This window comes from Drosophila subpulchrella, chromosome X (assembly GCF_014743375.2).
Source record: "Drosophila subpulchrella strain 33 F10 #4 breed RU33 chromosome X, RU_Dsub_v1.1 Primary Assembly, whole genome shotgun sequence".
In the NCBI taxonomy this organism is placed as follows: domain Eukaryota; kingdom Metazoa; phylum Arthropoda; class Insecta; order Diptera; family Drosophilidae; genus Drosophila; species Drosophila subpulchrella.
In genome coordinates, this window is record NC_050613.1 from 25694099 (window position 1) to 25715978 (window position 21880).

At 46.8% G+C, this 21880-nt stretch overlaps 4 protein-coding genes across 4 annotated transcripts; 1 reads left to right on the forward strand and 3 right to left on the reverse strand.

Moving 5' to 3' along the window:
- Window positions 1-294: 294 nt before the first annotated feature.
- On the reverse strand, window positions 295-1136 carry LOC119557677. The gene is made up of 3 exons (XM_037870546.1): window positions 878-1136; window positions 754-825; window positions 295-694 (listed from the first exon to the last, which is right to left on the reverse strand). Exons 1-3 carry the CDS (start codon window positions 1051-1053, stop codon window positions 361-363), a joined length of 582 nt encoding a protein of 193 aa, XP_037726474.1. The 5' UTR covers window positions 1054-1136; the 3' UTR covers window positions 295-360.
- An 874-nt stretch (window positions 1137-2010) lies between these two features.
- On the forward strand, window positions 2011-3266 carry LOC119556523 (fibrinogen-like protein 1). Its single transcript, XM_037868799.1, has 2 exons — window positions 2011-2913; window positions 2967-3266. Exons 1-2 carry the CDS (start codon window positions 2027-2029, stop codon window positions 3106-3108), a joined length of 1029 nt encoding a protein of 342 aa, XP_037724727.1. The 5' UTR covers window positions 2011-2026; the 3' UTR covers window positions 3109-3266.
- A 107-nt stretch (window positions 3267-3373) lies between these two features.
- Window positions 3374-5663, reverse strand: LOC119557351 (interferon-inducible double-stranded RNA-dependent protein kinase activator A homolog). The gene is made up of 2 exons (XM_037870087.1): window positions 5212-5663; window positions 3374-4192 (listed from the first exon to the last, which is right to left on the reverse strand). The coding sequence occupies exons 1-2, from the start codon at window positions 5610-5612 to the stop codon at window positions 3556-3558; spliced, it is 1038 nt and encodes a 345-aa protein (XP_037726015.1). The 5' UTR covers window positions 5613-5663; the 3' UTR covers window positions 3374-3555.
- A 355-nt stretch (window positions 5664-6018) lies between these two features.
- On the reverse strand, window positions 6019-21726 carry LOC119558108 (cubilin homolog). Its single transcript, XM_037871333.1, has 15 exons — window positions 21635-21726; window positions 21287-21580; window positions 20837-21020; window positions 19724-20476; window positions 18239-18994; window positions 16901-17593; window positions 15022-16752; window positions 14790-14952; window positions 14106-14470; window positions 13076-13757; window positions 10582-12923; window positions 10016-10510; window positions 7700-9496; window positions 6410-7085; window positions 6019-6339 (listed from the first exon to the last, which is right to left on the reverse strand). The coding sequence occupies exons 1-15, from the start codon at window positions 21724-21726 to the stop codon at window positions 6089-6091; spliced, it is 11274 nt and encodes a 3757-aa protein (XP_037727261.1). The 3' UTR covers window positions 6019-6088.
- Between the last annotated feature and the right edge of the window lie 154 nt (window positions 21727-21880).

Genomic DNA, 21880 nt, shown 5'->3' on the forward strand with positions numbered 1-21880 from the left:
TGTATAAAACTATATTTGAATACGATTGTGGAACAAAGTTCTTTTTTCACCCAAAACAAAAGCATTTAAAAATTCAGTTTGTAGAATTAATGTTAAGTGCGGTTGATATCTAATGGTTTCAACAATAAATTGAGGATTGATACAGCCAGCTTTATATAAAGTCAACTCACAAAAAAGGGCAATATCTCTTAAAAATTACTTAAATATAAAAAAGGAATTTTGAGAAAATTATTTTGTTTTACAGGGAAGATAATGATAATATTAAAACCAAACCAAAAAACTTCTTACTAATGGTTTACAACTAGATTCAAGTAATGTGCTGTATTCCTTTAGTTATTAGCAAGAACAACCCTTTTATCATTACAAAATCAGTGGAAAACTGGTCAATCTCTCGATTTTGGCCAGTCCAAGAAAAATTCGTGCCTCTGCGTGTTCGGGAAGCTGAAGATCGGATCTGAAGGCCTCCAGTGAGGATTCCGGGGCCAAGAACTTGGGTTGCAGCTGGCGAAGATGGAGCTCCAGATATTTGACCTGATTCTGCAGCAGCTTGAGGGATTCCTCCAGGAAATTACGGAATTCTGTTAAATTTGTGGGCGTTTTGCATTGGCTTTGCTCTTGACCGAGTTGCAGGCACTCGATCTCGAAGTCGGCTACTTGGGCGGATATCTGATCCAGTTCTAAATCTAGTTTCAATCTGTTAAATGGAAAGTAAACGAAATCAGAGAGATTTCTGGCGGGGATTAGACCACTTACATGCTGTCCTGAAGGTTTTGGTAAACATCCTGGCACACAGCGAGCAGGGCGAAAGTGGCAGCTTGATTGGTACTGCATTAAGAAAACATATTAGCCTTGTTTAAATTGATAAAATAGTATTTACCCCTTGACCAGTCGATAGCGTTGACTCAATTCCCACAAGCGATTCGCTCGATTCGACAATTCAGATGTGTCAGCTGCTTTTAGCACCAAATAACTCCTTATGCTGCTGGCCAAACGCTTCAGCTGTTGCTCCAAACTGGTTTTATAGTGCTCCAAACGATCTGGCGGCAACAACATAGCGGAAATGCGTAAAAATTGAATAATATTTGTAAAATGTGCGAACACACAATTCGATTATTGTCATCGATATCGGATTGACTGATAGTTCTGCGATAGGCCTATATCGTTATCGGCACTTAGAGTAGGTGTTGGTAAACGTTTCGAGTGCGATATATATCATCAACAGTTTTTTTTCTAATAATTATATTTTTAAATTTAATTTTTTTATTTATAGTTCTTATAGTCAAATACCTGAATGTAGAATGGGAGATGAAATTATAATTTAATTTTTAAAATAATTAAAAAATACCAGTTTAATGTTATCTGTGTATGTATGTACTGCCTCCAAATGTCCAGTTCTGGAATAACCATAACGCCTAGGTTATTTTTATGTATGTATGTATAAATAATTGGGATATATTAACACCCACCGAGGGTATACTTTTTATTTTAACATTACCGATGACGTGGCCCGTTGTTAATTTCATTGATATTACATTTACACTAGTTTAATATTATTTAAACGTTAAAAAACATGATTTTGATTAATAGTTTCGAGCCTTATGTTGGCTGTTGATGCTGAATTCCACATTTTTCATAATTTTTAATCTCTAGCCCGCATTTACAAAGCCCATAATGTTTTTCTGAATACTTACTCTTGAACTTAACTAAAATAAGCAGCCTAATGTATCTGTATGCAACTTTACAAAACGGATCCGTTGAAATTGTTTTATGGTAATACGTTTTCCTGGGGATTACATTTCATCATACATTTCTTTCATAGCACGTACATATTATATATTACCTTATTTATAAAATAATTTTCAGCCGGAGGGTAAGAAAAAATGTTTTCTTATCTCAAGTTTCGTTGACTCTTCTTCCATATATGTATGTACATTTGTTAATTATGTATATGTTATCAACAATATATAAATATTATAGGAATCGTCAATATAAAATCAGTTCTGAGTCGATGGTGGTGCTTAACACAATGAAGACGCGAATTTTTTTAGTTTTTGTGTCGTCTTTGACTTTATTGCTGGTATCTCGTTCCGGTGCAGATTTGGCTCATATAAATTCAAATGAGAAGAAATGTAACGAATATTGTTTTTCTGCCTTATCACATATTTTTGAGCATTTTGCGGAGCTGAAACAAGCCGTTGATGAGAACGCCGAGTTGAACAGAAAAATAAATACAATGACAGCAACTATCGAAGGCTTGAAGAATCAGTTGTTCATGTCTGAGCATCAGATTTCAGACCTAAGGAATCATATCGAATCTCTTAAAAAAACCATATCCGAAAGAGCGGACGAGGGAAAAACTATCTCCGAACTAAGTACTTATATCAAATCTTTTACGAAAACGATGTCTGAAAGAGTCGAACAAGACGAACATTTTCCAGAAACATGTCCCAGTGGCGTTCCGAATGGCATTTACCAGGTAAAGCCGCATGGTATGGAACCCTTTAAAGTGCCATGTGTTTCACTTGCCTCGGGATGGACGGTAATTCAGAGACGTTTCGACGGATCCGTGGACTTTAATCGAACCTGGGAGGAGTATAAAAATGGGTTCGGGGACATTAAAGGCGAATTTTTTATTGGGCTAGAAAAAATTCACTTGCTAACGGAGTCTCGACCGCATGAACTTTACATTACCCTTCGGAAAGTTAATGGATCCACCGGCTACGCTCATTATAATGACTTCAAATTAGGCAATGAAAACGAATCATACGAACTTAAAACTTTGGGAAAGATCTCTGGCACAGTCGGAGATTCATTAGAATACCACAAGAAATGCAAGTTCAGTACATTTGATAACGACAATAATTGCGCTAGAAGTCACGGTGGAGGATGGTGGTTCAAGGACTGTGCAAAAAGGTAAAGATATTAAATTAAAATTAAACTACTACTTCAACCATTTAAAATTACAGTTCCCTGAATGGACAATTCTATAAAGATGGTCAAAGGGAAGACCAAGGATCATATGGCATTTTTTGGGGCTCCTGGCAGTCCTACAACTACCAAATATCACTTACCTTCGTCGAAATGATGATAAGACCTAAAGCTTTATAAGCTTGTGGACGACGGAACCGATTTATCCAAAAGACATACTTCTATCAAATATTAACAAATGTGTAAAAAATTTGAGTTCTGTGTCAAAAAGAAACATTTAAAAAGCTTTTAACAATTTTAAACAAAATAAATCAGAAAGTAACTGTATTTGGGAGGAACAAATATATTGACATATGCATATAGTTAAAGCAAAATAGGATGTTCCCACTTTTTTACATTCAGTTTATTCGCATTTATTAAACATAGGGCTTTAAATGTTGGTAGTTTTGAGCATAAGCAAAGCGAATCTACGTTTTTCAAATACATGGGTACTTTATGACATTTTTCACATTCTTAGAATACATGTACAACCAGAAAGCTTCAAATTTGTGTAGACTTTCGGTCGAGAGAATTAGTTAATTCTTACATATTTGGAAAAAAAAAAAGTTGTATCAAGGGAGAAATATCTTAGTTTAACTTGGCAATCGCTTGCTCAATACTCTCCCCCTTTTGGGTGAGTATCTTCATGTATTCCAGGCTATTCTGGGCGGCATTCGACTGGGCTTCTTCAACCGAAGCCCCAGTGCCGGGACATATTCCCACTGGCGACGTGGATATCACGACCAGGCACTGAAATTTCCCAGTGAAGGAGGCCTCGTCGATATCCACGTAGGTGATATTATATCCATTCTCCGCAGCGACCTCGTCTAAAAGTTTCTTGTGTTCAATCTTGGTGTTCTTCAGGCAGGTCTCCTGAATATTCATCAGTTTATTTCCCATTTCGGGTTTCGGCATCAGTTTCTCTCCCAATCGGGGTTTCGGTATCCACTCTTCCACGTTCAGTACCCCATCATCAATCTGTTGAACTTCCTCGGAAGAAACGGGCTCCTGCAGCAGACGGTCGCACATTTGTTTTGCGGCCAAACGCTTGCCCTGTTTCTTGGTAAAAGCCTTGGCCTCCTCGCGATATTCGAGGACCGAGCAAGCGACCGTGTGGTAGTGGTCCTCGGGGCGACTAGCTTCAAAGTCATACTCCGGCGGTGGCCAGCGGCGTCCTATACACAACTCGTTCAGCCGGCGGATAGAATGAGCATCATCGAGGACACTGAAAGAAAAAAAACAAAATACCTGTTTATCTGATATTCAAAATTAACAATTATTGTATGCTTAGATCTTTCGATTTCGCCCATAATATCATTAGTAGTTGTCGGATATTTATTTTTTGGTTTTTCTGAGATCCTAACAAATTGGTATTAGCCCGTACAAGAAGTAATAATTTTTTTTCGGTTAAGCACCTTTACATATATGACTTCAAAATATTTATCAATATTAGAAATCAAATATTTTAGACTAGCAGACATTTGTCTACGAAAATGTCACCAATGTTTCGGCATAAGAGTAAGTCTTAAAGTTAAATTCCAAGAAATGAACGGTTCTCAAGAACTAACCAGAGCAACGAAAGCTATGGAAAGGTGGATTTCCCTTTGATTGTTCCCTTAAAATCCGACAATATTTGCGTACATTTTTTATATGTAATTATAATTAAACATAATATTTTAGGTCAGACTAGGGAAATCCCCTTTGATTGTTCCCTTAAAATCCCACAATATTTGCGTACATTTTTTATATGTAATTGTAATTAAACAATATTTTAGATCAGGGGTCGGCAGCGGCCTATCTATGTAGTGAGCATAGGGAAGTGTTCTGCCCATCCTCTGCTCGCTTACGTATAACGTAGATGTTCGTATGACTTCGGCAAGGGTCTTCGGGTCTTTTTTCTATCAGCTTCGGCGCGCTTTTTTGCTGCTGCGGCAAAGATTCTCAGTGCAAAACAGAGAAACGTCAGGCTACAGAGCGCTGCGCGCCATTTTCGTGTTTTTACACTCACACTAACGCAAGGCAAACTTGTGATGGTATGTGTGTGCCGACCACTGTTTTAGATCAGACTGCACTTAAACAAAACATTAAAATAGTCACCAATATTTTGGAATAAAGGTCTTAAGTTGAATTCCAAGAAATAAACGGTTCTCAAGAGCTAACCTCATTTCCTGGAATAACTAGACTCATGAGAAACCGAAGAAACGCGAGCTACGTAAAGGTGGGAATACCTTTTGGTCTACTTACTCTGAATTTGGGCCACTTCTAGGCGATCCACATATTAGTTCGGTGAGGTTTCCTGCCGCATCATGCTTGGCGGCTTTTTTAGAGCGTCCAGTACCCAAAGCGAAATATGGAAGTTCCCTCTCCATGAAGAAGACGCGATACCAGTAGTTCAGCACGTGACCGGCTGCGACTTCAGTATGGACAATATCATAGTTGAGGACGATGCCGCGTCGGGATAGCATCTCCTGGAGGATGCCCAGGGGTTGCTTCGTAGCCCTAGATTCGCGCACGAACTTGAGCTCCTCCTCGGTTGCCTTAAAGTTAAAACTCGGCGAATTTTTCTCATGTACCTCCTTACTGGCGGATTCGCCTTGATTTCCCAGAAAAGTTGGGGCAATCCTATTCGGAGAATTCTGATCCATGATTCTAACGAATAACAGCTTATAATTCAATATTTCTCTGTTAGTTTAAAACACAGCCGCGTGGAGTTCCGGTCAAACCTATCAAACGCTTTACAAAAAAATGGCGCTTTCTAGCAATCGATAAGCACGATGACTGTAGAGCTGCCGATATATCTCAACATCATCCCTGATGTACTAAAAATATTTGGCGCAAATAAGAATTCAAAAAGAAAGCCTTAAGCTGTGATTTTTTAATAAAAAGCGTATTATTGTGATAGTCTCTAACAAATATTCATCAATAAAACTTAAATAAGTGTTTGCTTAAGCCTTTTTTCGTCCCTACCGATTTAAATTCAATAATGAATGATGAAACTCTAACAAGCCACTTAAAATATTGGGAAGGATATTTAGTTATATTCAGCTGCTATTTGTAGGACTGAAAAAAATTCGATTTATTCAGATATATTCTATACAATAATACGTATTTAGAATGGGACTCAACCGCCCATCAAGTATCGGGGTATCTGGTAGTTGGAGTAGACCCCGGCGAAGCGTATCACCCAGCCGATGCCATCGTAGTTGACCGTCTTGTGGAAGCGGACCACCACTTGGCTGCGCTGGCTCTTGTAGTACTTCGGGGTGTCCTCGCCACAGAAGCGCCTCACTTCGAGTTCCTCCCCAGCCTCGTCATTTTCCAGAATCTGGAGGTAGTCGGTGTGACAGGTGGTCTTGGAGCCCAGATTAAAAACTGGAAAAAATTCGACAAATGCAAATGGTGGAAACCCATTATAATATAATATATGGGTTTCACAACTCACCTTCAAAAGTGAGAAAAACTTTATTGTTGCTGGGCACCCGGACGATCCACTGGCACTCGGAGTTATTCCGCACATTGGCCGGATAGAAGGGGTTGGCGAAGATGCCCTCGATGTTGTAGAACTGTCCCCCGCATCCGGGTCCCTTCTCCACCGGACTGGCCAAATAGGTGAGATCCAGCGAGGTCAAAAACGAACCGGTCTTCATGTGCAGCCGCAGCTCATCGGAATTGCTGAACAGACTTTTGCCCGCATCCACAAAGGAGCAGATGCGCTGCAACGATTTGTTTGTCCTGTCGTAAACTTCCAAATTCTCAGTTTGGCAGTCGTAGGAGCCGAAGATCACTTCGGTGTAGTACAAACTCAAAGTGTGATTGACGGGTGCCCGGATCGTGATATCGCTATCGATCGTCTGCGATAGATGTATCCGTCCCTGCAGCCCATCGTAGTGGCGGTCGGCGTTGGAGTTCAGGATGACCCGCAGCTGGAATCCGGCACGCTGCTCCAAACCCTTCGACCGGAACTTCAGGTACACCTCGTTGGCCTTGGAGTGATAGGTGTCCGGCTTGACGTTGCCACAGTACACGTGTTCGGTGGCGTAGTCGAAGTGATCCTGTCCAGACGTCTGGCCATTGAAGACCAACTCGCTGCCATAGCCCAGCTCCACCTGTTCGGCGTCCTGGATAAATGATAGCAACGAGGATAAGCAGTTAGGCAAATCAGCATTTTTAAACCGGAATCATGTTAAGGGTCTAGTTATTGGATCTATAAGTTACATTTTGGGTCACATTCCCTTAAAAAATATTTAAAAAGAAATGGAAAAGTAGATCACAACAGTGATCAAATTGTGGGTCAAGTTACGGGACCTGTAAGTTATGTTTTGGGTCACCTTCGCTAACTTAGAATTACACCGAAAACTTGTAGAATCTTGTTTTGATTGATAAACTTATCTGATTTAAGCGCTTTGCAATTACAAATATTAAAAAATCAAACAATTTGGGTAACCAATCATTTCTTTTCGCTGATGGATGATGCGTAAGTCATGTTTTGGGTCACCTTCGCTAACTTAGAACATTTCTAACTCAGATTTTTAGAGAATTAGACGAGAAACTTGTAAAAATCTCATACCAATTGATACAAATTTCGGTACTAGCGGCATTTCCTTTACAAATATTAAAAAAAAAAAAATTTGGGTCACCATTCATTACTTTTTGCTGATAATGGAGATTCTACACACGTAGGTAGTAGGCTATCACCAATATATGTTTTTGTTTAGGCTTCAACTTTAATCACCTCACTATTGTAGATCTTCAGGTAGTCATCCACACAGCTTCCGTTGGCATCGGGTCCATGTAGATCAAAGTTGACGAAGCTAATCCTAAGTGGCTGATCACCCACAATTTTCCAGAAGCAGGCCACTCCATTGGCGTAATTTCCACCCGGCGTCCTTGGCGGCGAGTCAATGTTGACCTCCTTGCGTCCGTCCGAGCCCAAGGTAATCACCGAACTGCCGCACAGTCGGGGAACCGCATTGATGGTCACCTCGAAGCCGGTATCAGCCACCATCTCATTGGTGACGAAGCGCAGGAAGAGCGTGTGCCTGGAGGAGCCCAGGCTGGGCGGCTGATCCTGGCCGCAGAAACGTCCGATGAGATCGGCAAAGGGTCCGGCGCCATCGCGCAACTCCACGTAATCCTTGACGCAGCCATCCGACTGTTCCACATGGAAGTTGCTGAACTGCAGGCTAATCTGCTGATCCGGGTTCACCCGGAAAACGATATGGCAATCCAGACTGGCCTCATAGCCCCCAGGCCTGTGGAACTTGCTAAAGACATAGCGCGAGGATCCGTTCAGCGAGATGTTCTCGTCGCAGTTTGGCATCATGCGAACCAGGGCACGGAATCCCCTCGAAGGATCCCGCCCATCCGAGAAGCTGTGTATGATGCCCCGCTCCTGCGGGATGCTGATCACCGGCAGATCCTCGTTCATGCGGCCGCAAAAGCGACCGCGCCTCTGACGCTCGTCCGGAATCGATCCGGAGAAGACCTCGACGCCATCGTAGGCACAATTCCCATTGGCCTCGAAGTCGAGCAGTTCGAACTTAATGGTGAACTTGTTGCCAGCGGGTGCGGTCAGGTTCCAATAGCAATCGCTTCCGGGTGGCATGTTGTTATCCGTATGCTGCCTGGGTGATTGCACCACCGAATTTTGGGCGATAACTCCACCGCAAAGGCGGCTAGTGTAGCGCAACGAGAATCCCCGCCCGGAGTAGCTGCTGTCCGTTTTGAGCACTATATTGATGGATTTCTTGGCCCTGTACTCGTGGTTATGCTTTACGCCGCAGATAATGGACCGTTCCGTATTCGAGTTCTCGTCCGTGGTGGTTATCGAGACATTGTCGAACAGACACGCGGATATGGGTGCGTGTTCCAGGTCGAATTGCGTAAAGCTGACCAGGACACCGCCGGCCATTGAGGGATCCCTGGGCACAATAGTCCAGTTGCACTGTAGATTCTTCTCGTATGATACCGGAAAGCCCGGACTGGTCAGATCCTGTTCTTCATCGTCGGCGTACAGGAGGCCACCGCAGTTCCTCTCGAACGTGGCCAGGAAGCCATCGGCCACCACATCGCCATCGGAGCGGAAGATTAGCCGCAGGTACGGCGACGTGGTGTTGATCATCGCCGGCGGAACACGACCGCAGATCCTTGAGAGATCGGTCCAGTTGCCAGAGGACTCGTTGCGCTGCTGGACGAGCAGATAGTCCTTGGTGCAGCCGGGGCTGTCTTCGATGTAGAAGCGCCGGTGGAAGGTGAGACCGATGTGATAGCCCGACGCCGCCTCCACCTCCCAGATGCACTCCACATTGTTCTTGTATTGCTCGTCGAAATCGATGTGGCGATACGGATACGTCAGCTTGCCACCGCATCCCGATCCGTATTTGATGGACACATTGAACGTGGCGTTGGGGGAGAAGCTGTCGGAGTGGTATTCGAAGAAGAGGCCTCGCTCCACCACCACGTTCACAGGGGTGGCCTGGTTGCAGAAGGATCCCAGCGAGGGCGAGTTCTGATCGGGTCCATTGTACACCTGCGCAGGGGTAGAGGGATTAGTAAGGGTATGGGTAATATACATATAAATATTTCAAATCACTAGGGTTCTAATCACATTGGGTATCTGAGAGTGTGCAGCGAATGAATTCATTGCACTCCTGAGTATAAAATATATTGTTGCCTACTTTTAGACACCTATAATATATAAAGCTTATATCACTAGGTCTTTGCAATCACTTTTAAATGTAATTTTAGGTGTCCAAAAGCATTCAGCAAATAAAGAATAGTTGTCTTTCTGAATGAATTCATTGTTCTTCTGAGCTTAGATAATATTGTTGCATACTTTTAGACACCTAAATGTACATTTACATGTGGTTTCAAAATATCTAAATATATTCAAACACTACGGTTTTGAAATCACTTCGGGACACACTTTGTAAAGGTGTCCAAAAGTATGCAGTGAATGAATTCATTGTACTTCTGAGTTTCAAATATATTGTTGCATACTTTTAGACACCTAGGAATGACATTTAAAGTGGTTTTCATGCATACGTACCTTTAGATAGTGATGCAGGCAGGGGAGTTCCGTTGATCCCGCCGCCGGAGACGGAGTGGGCAGATTGACATCGTGCAGCGTCACCTCCAGCTGGATGTCCTGGGGCTCCACCTCGTCGTCGCCACTAGCATCTACATAGGGTCCAATGGACCAGGCACAGTCGATGGCCCCCTGGATCGCTTCCATTCCGGATGGCTGTCGCAGCGTCATATTGTCACCCGGCTCCAGGATGAAGACTCCGCCGCAGGCCTGCATGTTGTAGCCCAGCACGAGATTGGCCAACGAGTTGCGGGCGGAGGCCGAGACCACCAGTTGAATGGGGAAGGGTACCCTGACGGAGGGCAGGGGCTTGCCCGGCGTGGGTGCCTGGTAGTCGCAGAGGATGCGCTGCGCCAGATGGTCCTCCTGGTCCACTCGGCTCAGCTTGAGCGGCGAGAGCAGGGCGCAGAGATTCGAGTTCCGCATCATCGGGGAGGTGGTGTTGTACTCCTTCACCTGGAAGGAAGGTTGCGAAGTGAGTTTATTTGTGTTACATAGCCGATAACCCCTTACGATCACACACTCACCTGAATCAGGATGGTACTATTGGCCGCCGGCTCGATTTTGTAGCTGCAGTGCACCGGATCGCTGGCATTGAGGCGCTGGAACTGCATCTCCTTGGCCACGTCCCGCTCAATGGCATTCCGCTGGCAGGTGCTGAAGCCGTAGGCACTGAACCGCAGCTTGATCCCGTGGCTCTCGGAAACGGGCAGAAGGAAGACATCGATGCCCATGGTGTTGTCCGAGGACACCACCACTGCGGGCGGATCGCTGTTATAGCGCCCCAGGAGGGACTGCATCTTGAAGTCGTTGGCCACAGTGAGGCGACCCCGGAAGCTGCCGCCGCCATAGTCAAAGCCCCAGGCAGGGGAGACGCCTGTGTTGAAGTCCAGGATCTCCAGACGCACCCGCGAGCCCTTGGGCACCTCAATGTGCCAAACGCAGTGCAGGGGCTGGCGAATCCCCACCGGATAGCCGGGCGTCTGCAGGATGCCGACATTGGCGCGGATGGTCTCGCCGCAGCGGGAGCCCAGGGATTTGTATTTGATGCGGAAGCCCTCATTTTCCGCCGGAATGCCGTCCAGGAAGCGGTACCGGAAGACGATCTTGTTGGTCTCGCTCAACAGATGGTGCCGCTCATCGCCGCACACTGTCATCGTGTCCGCGATCTTCTCCACGCCATCCGCCCCAAAGGCGTCCATCTCCTCCAGCCGCAGATGATTCCGCTGGGAGCAGCTGCCATTCGCCAGCCGGGGTATCTGCATAAATTCGGTATGCAGATCGATGGAGCTGCCCGCCTCCAGTTCAATGGTGTACACGCACTCCTCCAGCTGCTTGCCCGCCTCATGGATCTGGAGGAGATCACGCGCGGGTGAGGCCAGAATGCCCTCGGGACTGTGGAACGAGCCACCGCATCGTGCCAGTCGCAGGCTGGCATTGAAGCCCATATGTGGCTCCGAGACATCCGTGAAGTAGCGGATCCTCAGCTGATTGCCGCTGGAGTAAATGGTGTCCGGCTTGCGGGCGCCGCAATAGCGACCGATCTCCGGCTTCAGCTCCGTGCTGCCATCGTTGACCAGGACGAACTCCCGTTGGCACTCCTTGGTCTCGCCAACGGCCTCGACCAGATCGAAGGCACCCTCGAAGTGCAGCATGATGCGGTGGTCTGGCGGCGCCTGGACGATCCAAATGCATTCGGAGTGTGGATGTGGTAGGTGCGGGTAGTAGGGTGAACTGATGATTTGCTCATCCGCACTGCTGGCCAATCGAATGCGGCCGGAGCAGGCATGACCCACTTCCTCGAAGCGGAAGGTCAGCAGGAAGCGCGGTGGACTCATGTAGTGGAACTTCACATAGGCCGTGTTCGAGCTGGTGTTCAGAACTTCGTTGACGACATCCTCACAGTACTTGCCCCGGCCCAAAAAGGGTGAATCCTCATCGTGGCCATTGCGCAGCACCAGGAAGTTGCGGCAATCATTCGATCCGGCCATCGCATTGTTCTCCAACTGGAAGTCGGGGAAATCGATCCTGATCCGCCGTCCCTGGCGCACCCTTATCGTCCACACACAATCCTGGCTTGTTCGCGAATATAGTCGCAGGACCTCGGTGATGTTAACCTGACCCCGACTGGCCGTGATCTCCGAGCCACAGACCGTTCGCACAATGCCATTGAATCCCGTCTTGTTAACGCTGCTGTCCGTGGCGAACTCAACCCGGAGATAGGGTCGGCCGTGGAAGATCCTCGCACTCGGTTCCGTGGGCAGGGTGCACAGTTTGCTCAGCTCCGACCAGTTCTGGAGATCGTTACTGCTCGAGACCCGCACGTAATCCGCCACGCACTCGTTCTCCCCGCCAAACAGCTCCAGATCGATTTGGCTCAGCGTGAGGACGGTATGCATGGCCGAATTCGCGGACACCAGGCTCCAGGCACACTTCAGACCGTTCTCGTAGCCATGCGGATAGCCCGGCGAGTGGAACCCGATGACCGAGCGACCGATGGTGATCAATTGTCTACCACACAGCCGCGTCTGCTCTTCCGCGGTGCGATTCGAGCGCAGTTCCTCCTTGGACAATCGCTCCCAGCTTAGCCGGAAGGGACCCCGGTTGGCTGTGAAGTAGACCACATTGGTGCTGGATATGATCGGCTGGTCTGTATTGGTCATCTCAATGCGAGCTCCAATATCCGAATAGCCATCGTAGAAGCGCAAATGCGGCTGGTCGATATCCCTCAAATGGAACACCGATATCACCACCACGTACTCCTTGTCCACGGTGATGCGCCAGCTGTACGGTTCCGGATCCTGGAACTTGCTGGGATAGTGCGGCGACTCAATGATGCCATCGGTGCCATTCAGCTCGTTGTGGTGCTCTATATGGGAATAGAAAATGTAGTTAATTTTTGAACTAATTCATTCGCGAATTCTTCAGGATGACACCAAAAGTTTTCAATCAACCATTAAAAAAACAACTAAACCGCGAATTCTTTAGGATTAGGGGCTTAAAATAGGGAAATGCACTCACCATAGTTGTAGGACGCCATGAATCCCTCGCCCACGTTGTCATCGTCGCTCTTGAACTTCATCCAGATGGTGCCGCGCGAGTGAATCACCCCGGGCACCTCATTGCCGCAATATACACCGATGAGTTCTCCCCTGTCCGACTCCTCGCGCACCTCCAGATAATCGCGATTGCACCCATCCGACTTCTCCAGGTCCATCGACTCGAGTGTGAGACTGAGGGAATTGCCCGCGGTGGCTTCCAGCACCCACAGGCACTCGATGTTCGGTGGATACGAGGCGGGGTAATACGGTGAGGTGAACTTGCCGGCCAGGGCGTTATACAAGCTGCCGCAGGCCGTCGTCATGGTCATGTAGTGACCATCGAACTCCTCGACCAGCTGAAGGGGCACACTGATGGTCAGCGCCTGGCCGTTGGAGATCAGGGCCGGCGGATGCGAGCGGCAGTACTGGAGACGCGGTGTTCCCTTGGCCTCCGTACCCTCGTAGATCTTCACGCCCACCTGGAGGCAGTCGCCCTCCGTGGGATACTGCAGGTTGGCCCCGTCGCGCAGCTTGATATGGGTGGGCGTGAAGATGACACGCTTGTTGGGCTCGTGCGACTGGATGACCCACAGGCAGCTCTCGTTCCGCGGCGCCTGGCGGGACATCTGGATATACTCGAAGTCCGTGTCGTCGATGGAGATCTGCAATGTGGTTTACGGTCATAAAAATAAATACAGCTTGAATGTAAAAAAAAAGAACATACAACATACAACATTAAATGATCTAGAAGACTATGCAAAGTGCATCCTAAACTGTAAAATTCCATATTAAAGAATAATCAGTAGAATCAGTAGATCATAAAAATGACTATAAACCTAGCTTATTTTTCGAGGAGATATTTGAGATATTTGGTTTTTAGGGACTCATTACATTTTGTGCTACATAGGTATCACACAAATTACTATAAACCTTTTCCTATACTTGGAATATTTGACATTTTGAGCTACATATTATATGTATATATAAATATATTTTATTTGAAAACCCACCGTTTGGCCACATGACTCGTGGAAGTGCATCCGGAAGCCCTTCTTGGAGATGGAGTCATCGCTGACGAAGCGCACCACTGCCATGTTGGTGGCAGACATTAGCAGGGATGTATCTTCATCACTATCGCCGCAGAGCTTGAACAGCCTCTGACCGTCGGTGTCGTCCTCGGCCAGATCAAAGGCCTCCACATAATCCCAGTTGCAACTGTAGCCCGCCTCGAGTTCAATATCACTCATCTCAAAAACGATCTGGTGGTGCGCGGATACCTCGATCTGCCACTCGCAATGGCTGTGGAGCGGATACTTCGCCGGATAATTGGGCGATTCGATCACTCCGTTTCGGGCCGTGATTTTGCCGCCACAAGCTGCGGGCATGAAAGATGGGAACTAGTAAATACGGCTGCAGAAATAACTTATAAAGGTGTCTAAAAGTATGCAACAGAAGTCATTTATATTAATTGTATTGCTACATTTTAGGGTGTTGTTAAAAGTCCAGGGATTTGGGTGATCACATATAAATTAGAAAGTATTTTTCCAATTGGGTTAAAATGGTGTTGCCACAGAAATCATTTGTTTAGATGGCCAAAAGTATGCTATGAAAAATATATACTAGAAATAGTAGTATAAATATAAATTTATAGCTAGGTTTTCTAGATGTCCTGGGCTCACAAATGTTTTACTCACTTGCTTTCACAGTGCGATAGGTGGCCTGAAAGCCTCGTCCATTGTGCGAACCGTCGGATTTGAAACGCACGTGCAACCGATGTCCGGAACTGGTCAGAACCAACTTGTCCGTGGATCCACAATGGCGTTCGTGTGTCTCCACACTGTTTTGATGGTTGGACACCTGAAATCATTGGATTAGTACTTCGGACACCCAATACCCAATCCCCAATTCCCAAATACCCAAACTCACCGATAGCGCATCCTTGGTGCAATTGACGCTCTCCTCAAGATCAATGTCGAAGATCGTGAGCTCAACGACGCTATCACGCTGGACCGTGATCAGCCAGTAGCACTCCAGGTCGTTGGGATACATATTGGGGTGGTTGGGCGACTGGAACGATCCGGTCTCGCCGCGCAGCTCCTCCAGGCAGCCATCGATGCGGTAGTCCAGCTGGAAGTTCACATAGCTGGCATTGTGGACGACGGTCAGCACCTCGCCACTGGCATTCACCGCCATCGGGTTGCTTATTTTCTGGACATGTCGGCCGTCTACGATATACAATCCCCCGGGCATCTGGGTACTCAGTATATGCTCCTCGTGCCGCTCCAAATGGGAGACTTCGATGCGAATATGATTGCCCCTGGGCGCCCTGATTGTCCAGCTGCAATTGATGGGTATGGTCTCCATAAAGGGTTCCATATAGTTCAGACTCTCTATGGTTCCGGTGGTGGCCGTCAGGTTCCTCACGCAATTCGCCTTGAAGGAAATCCGGAATCCTCGGCCGGCATTAGACGAATCGGAATCAAAAGCTATAGTGGCCTCATTCATCTCTAGCTGGATCAGTTCGTCCTTCTGTTCGCCGCAGAGCACCTTTTCGGGAATCTGGTTGGGCATCTTTATTCCCGAGTAGATCTTCACGCTGTCGTAGTAGCAGCTACTCAAAGATTCCACGTCCATGTCTTCGATAAGCAGTGAGATGGCCGATCCGGGATGCAGAATTATTCGCCACTCGCAGTGCGAGTAGTGGGGATAGCTATTCGGGTATCTGGGCGTGGAGATGAGCCCCATGTTGGAGCGCAGTTGACCACCGCATCCGAGGGCGAAGACTCGCCAGCGCAGCCGGAACCCACGACCATTGATCGCCGAGTCCGTGTGAAGGATCAGTCTCATCTCGTGGCTAAAGCTGGGTATCCGCGTGGGTATGCTCTGGCCGCAGAAGCGACCTATCAGCGGGGAAACGGCGTCGCCCCCATTCCTGATCTCCAGATAGTCCGCCGTGCAGTTGGGCGACGATTCCAGCTCAAAGTTCTCCACCTGAATCTCCAGCAGATGGCCAATGGCTCCGGTCAGCTTCCAATCGCAGTGCAAGCCAGACGAATAGTTGGCCGGATAGTCCGGGGAGGTCAACTCCCCGCTGGAGGCGTGGATGTGTCCGCCACAATTGTCGCGGTCCTCGAAGGTGTAGGTCAATTCCATGCCGCCATCCGACTCGCTGTAGTCCGAAGCGAACTTGATGACCAGCTGGCGCGAGTGGCTGACCAGATCCTCCGGCAGACGGGTGCCACAAAACTTGGCCATCGGCTTGGCCTTGTCATCGCCCAACTGGGCGGACAGGCTGTCGTAGATCTCCACATAGTCGAAGCTGCAGTCCTGTGTTTCTTCCATTTCGAAGCTGATCCAGTGCAGGCGAATGGCCTTGTTGGCCGGAGCCATTATCACCCAGTAGCAAGTTGCATCATTGGTATATTGACCCTCCGTGGTCGGCAGTCGGATGTGCTCGCCGGAACGGGTGTGCACTCCGCCACACTTGTCGTCTCCGCCGGCCAGGGATCGGTAGTCGAACTTGAAGCCACGTCCCGAGCTGTACGCATCCGTGGTCAGGTGGAACTGCAGGTAGTTGGTCTCGCTGACAAAGTCCTCCGCCGGTTGATTCTTGCCGCAGTAGGGTCCCAGGATCTGGCGGTTTAATCCATCGTTTATCTGCGGATATGGGGTAGAATAAGTAATACGTATATGAATATGGATATCTTGACATGGATATCTGGATATGGATATCTGAATCTGGATATCTAGATATTTATATGTGGAAATGAATATCGGGAAGTGGATATTTGAATATGGCACCCACTCTCAAATTGGTGGTCAGACAGCTAGATTGATCTTCATCGTCCTCGCCGCTGTTAAGCTGAAAATCGATCCTCTTCAAGCTGATCACCGTGTTCGCCGCCGTTCTTATCGTATAGGTGCACATCCGATCGCTCTTGGTTATGTTGGGATAGCCGGGCGAGGTGATCGTGCCCTGGTCAGCGTCCAGCTTGAAATCACAGGCCATGCGATAGTTCAGCTCGAAGGCACCGGCACGGGCGTAGAACTTGATCTTGAGGCGATTGAACTGCGATGTGAAGGCTGGTGGATTCGAACGTGCCGCATCTGATCCGCAAATCTTCTCCTGCAGCACACTGCCGCCCTCGTCCGTGACGTCCAGCACCTCCAGGCAGTCCTGGGGCTCCAGATCTAGACGCACAAACTGAATGGCAACCTGCTCGCCCACGGCCAAATGGATTTCGTACTCGCAGGAAACACCTCCTGGCTCAGAATTGGCCGTAGAGGATTCGGCAATGGTGCCCTGCTTGGCGGTATAGACGCCACCGCAGCCGGGTACCCGCTCCTCCACCGAATAGTGCAGCTGGAAGCCCGTGTCGCCGCCCTCCGCATCGGAGTGGAAGTGGATCTCGGCCAGGTGGGTGGCCAGAAGCAGCGGCGCCGGCGCTCCGCTGGTGCAGTACTTGGCCAGCTCGCGTCCGGAAATGGTGTCCTTGATCTGAAATAAATAAAGCCGATTAAGAACTCCCTTAGTTTATAATAAGTCTTGAAATATAAAAATTATTTTTGAAACAGTATTCTTAATTTAGGAAAATATATACATATGATCAAAGAGTTGTAGATATTTTCAAAAATTAATCATTTAAAGATACATATTATATTTTCGTTGATAATATGTATTTTGTACTTTTAGTTCATTGGGTAGCCATCAACCAAAAAGTGGTGTAGAAAGTATTTTAAGTTAACCAGTATTTGTGTTTTTAAAGATTAATCAATAAATGATCTTCAAGATGGGTTAAATTAAAAAATAAATGATTTACCCATATTACGAAAATGTAACATTTTAAAAAGTACTTATTTTCAGCTGTTTGCTTAGTAACAAAAGAAATCGTTCTACTTTTTGAAAAAATTGTACCTTTAACATTTTTTTTAGCCTGTTCATTAACAAAACAATTAAGTTTAATTTATAATTTTAAGGCAGAAAAATAAGAGAAAATAATACAAATTTAAAAACCGTTCAAGAGGTTGGCTAAGAAACATTTGTAATCCGGAAGTTAGATGACAATTTACGATATTATAAGTCACTCCAATGGGAGGTTAAACGAAACTAGAGATTATTTAGTGATCTAATATAAAATCGCACCTCCACAAAATCAAAATTGCAATTGCTGTGCTGCTCCAGCTGCAGACTGAAGAAGGTCAGCTTGATGCGCTTGTTGGTGGGCGCCACCAGTTGCCACCGGCAGTCTCGGTTCTTGGGATAATTTCCCGGCGATCCCGGCGAGGCGAGGGTGCCGTGTGTCTCGAACTCCAACCGACCGCCGCACTGCGGCTGCATCGAGGTCCAGGTGAGATCGAAGCCCTCCTTGGACGTCGAGTTGTCGGACCGGAACCACAGGTACAGTTGATTGCCGGAGGAGATGATGTTCCCGCCGTGGGGCAGATGGTTGCCGCAATAGCGTCCAATTATCTGGGCAGCCGCCGATCGGCCATCGTTGATCTGCAGCCAATCGAAGCGGCACTCCGTGGAGTCCTCCAGATCGAAGCTGTTGAAGGTTACATTCACCACCAGCGATTCGTTGGTGCGAATGACCCAGGCGCACTGGGCATTGTGCTCGTAGCCAGTGCCCTCCGGCGGATACCTTAGCCGGCCACTCGGAGCACTCAGCATCCCATTGCAGCTGCTGAAGCGCGTCTCGCACCGGCGACCCCGGTAGCCCGGCAGGCACTGGCAGACGAAGCCATCGGAGCTGGACGTGGTGGGACGGCAGCGTCCTCCGTTCTGGCACGGCTTCCGGTCGCACTGACTCGGCACCGGCTCACAGATCGGCGGACGGAACCCACTCTGGCACAAGCAGGTGAAGTTCGAGGGTCCGGCATCCAGGCAAATGCCGTCGTTCTGTGGGATCAAACGAAGGACGGGTTAGAAATCATCATGATAAGTTATAAAAAAAAATGGAATATAATATGGATATATTTCTTATGCATTGATTTGGGAAAATAAAAAACTTTATGATCTGTCTTTGAGGTTTTACATGTTATTTTACCCTTTGAACCTATTTTCTCATCCTCATGCCAAGCTAAAAGTATCGTATGGGAGTTATTTAAATGCATACTTATTATTATTTATCAAAATTAAAAAATGTATGATCTGTTTTCTCATCCCCATGTTTAGGTAGGCGGTTATAAGCTTTACATTTTCATATGTTTAAAGCCTATGGTTTTAAGCCTACGTTAAGTTTACCACGAGGACTAGAAAACGCGCAAAATTTAATTTAATATTAGTGTGTATTTTTAAATTAAGAAAAACGTCATTATTGAACTGGAACAAAAACTCCCTAAATTTATATTTCTTTGTATCCCTATTTATTTTTATTAAATACCTAGTTAATGAGTTGTAAGCTACATTTAATAGATTAAAGACAAATAATCTCAAAAAAAGGTCTTAGAATTTTAAAATATTTGTAAATATTTGAAATAGTTTAAAAATAAAAAAAGGTCTTATTGTTCAGATACCTTTATAACTTATTTGAAGTTATTAAAAAACTCTTAAGATTTTATAGGTATTCCCTCCCACATATTGAAACTTAATGGGTTCCCAAAAGACTAAGACCAAAATGCGACTCACCAGGCAGGGATTTCCAAAGCAATTCGTGGTCGTTCCATTGACGCAGCCATTCGGACCGTATCCCGATCCCACCATGCCCGCCGGACATCTGCAGGATGCGGTGCCTGAGATCAGGAAGCAGCTGGCTGTCGGGTAGCAGGGATTGTTGCTCGCCGGACAACTCCTCGGGCGCTGGCCGGTCTGGATGTCGAACTCCTCCGCGCTTCTCTCACAATTCCGTCCATCGCCCGTCCAACCGATGGGGCACTCGCCGCAGTGATACGATCCGTAGGTGTTTATGCAATCGACCTTGGGATTCAGGCTGCAGCCACCGTTGTTCGTCTGGCATTCGTCCAAATCCCGGCAGCTGATACCATTTCCTGTCAGGCCGGCGGCACAGGGAGCACAGGTGAAGCTACCCGGCAGATTGATGCAGCCGGTGGAACAGGGCTTGTGGGCCACCGAATCGCTGCACTCGTCCACATCCTCGCTACAAACGGGAGTCACTCCATTGGTCTTCCAACCCGGCTCACAGAGGCAACGGTAGCCGGCATCGTCGAAGCTGGGAACGCAGGATCCGTGGCCACACAGCTCCCAGGCACTCGACTGCGAACAGTCGGCCTTGCGCTGGGTGCAGTGCATCCCATGCCAACCCGGCTGGCACAGGCAACTGTAGGAGCCAAACTGATTCTGGCACTGTCCTCCATTCTGGCAGCCCAGGTCGGTGCCCTCGTACAGGGCGCACTCGTTGACGTCCAACTCGCACTTGGTGCCCTACGTAGTAAAGAATCAAAGTAATTAGTTAGTATTGTAAATTGAATATTAGTACCTAGATCTGAAAAACACAGCTTTGTATTTCCTTTGGTGATTCCCCCTCTCTAAAGAATTCGCGGCGTATTAAAGTGTGCTAAAGAATTCGCCGTGTAAAGCGGGTGAATTACATTTGAAATATTTATGTTGAATATGAATAAGCATCATTAAAACAAGGAAACAGAGTAATCAGTTATCTACTTATACGTGGAAGTCTCTAGTGATCACTGTTGCTATAGAATCTGTTTTTGGTACCACTTCAGACGCCCCCCAATACTCCCCTTTTTTTCTGGGTTCTCAGGGGGATTTAATGTGTAGACCCACCTCGAAGGCCGGCCGGCATTGGCAGCGAAAGCCGTTGAAGGTGTTGTAGCAGGTTCCTCCGTTCTCGCAGGGTCCACTTCCGCAACTGTTCGTCTCCAACATCATCTTGACACGATCCACCCGGTTCTCCACCGCCCTAAGTCGTGTCTGGAAACGCCGCAACAGAGCCATCGATCCGCGAGTCCTGTCCCCAATAGAAACGGAATTATGAAGTCATATTTCAAAATAATGAAAATTATAAATGTTATGAAATTAATTTTCACATACAATCCTACGGCTAGTTATAATATGTATTCGAAACTTTCGTATCTGAAACTATTAACATAAAACCTATATCTATGTTTTTTTCACATAAGGATATGACAACGAACTTGCATCCCAAAATTCCCGAGTCGAACTTCTATATTCTCAGAGTTATAAATAGGTTTGTAACACTCTTTATGCTCTCACCTGTTTAGCTGCGTTCGCAGCCTTTCATCCAAGCCGTTGACCCCGAAGGCTCGTCTCTTAAAATCAGCCAGCTGATCCGCCAGCTCCCGCACATCCACGAAATCCTCGCCGGTGTTCCATTCATCCTTGGGACCGTTGGGTCGCTTTTTGGGACCACCAGTGGCCATCAATAGCTCCATCACATCGTACTCCTCGTTGATCGTTAGCCGCGAAGTTCCCATTAAGCGAAAGCTGATATTTCGATTGGCTCCAGACTCAAAAATCAAATTGCCATCTTTGCTTATAATTTTCGGCCTAAAAATGAGCGGTATTAACATCTACACTAAAAACTTTTTACTAAATCCTTACGAGTTGACAAAACCCTCCGCAAAAGGCCAAATATCCGTTAAAATAAAGATTGCCAAACACAACAGGAGTCTGCTCCTGGCAGATCCATTCATTTTGTCACTTAACAAAACCACGTGAGGTCACCAAAAAAAATTAAAACATTAGTGATCACTAAAAAAAATTAGATCCGATCTGCTGGAGTCTCAATGTCTGACTGTGCTGCTTCCAGAGATCTTTACATTTTAGATCAACTCATGAGCGGAGGGC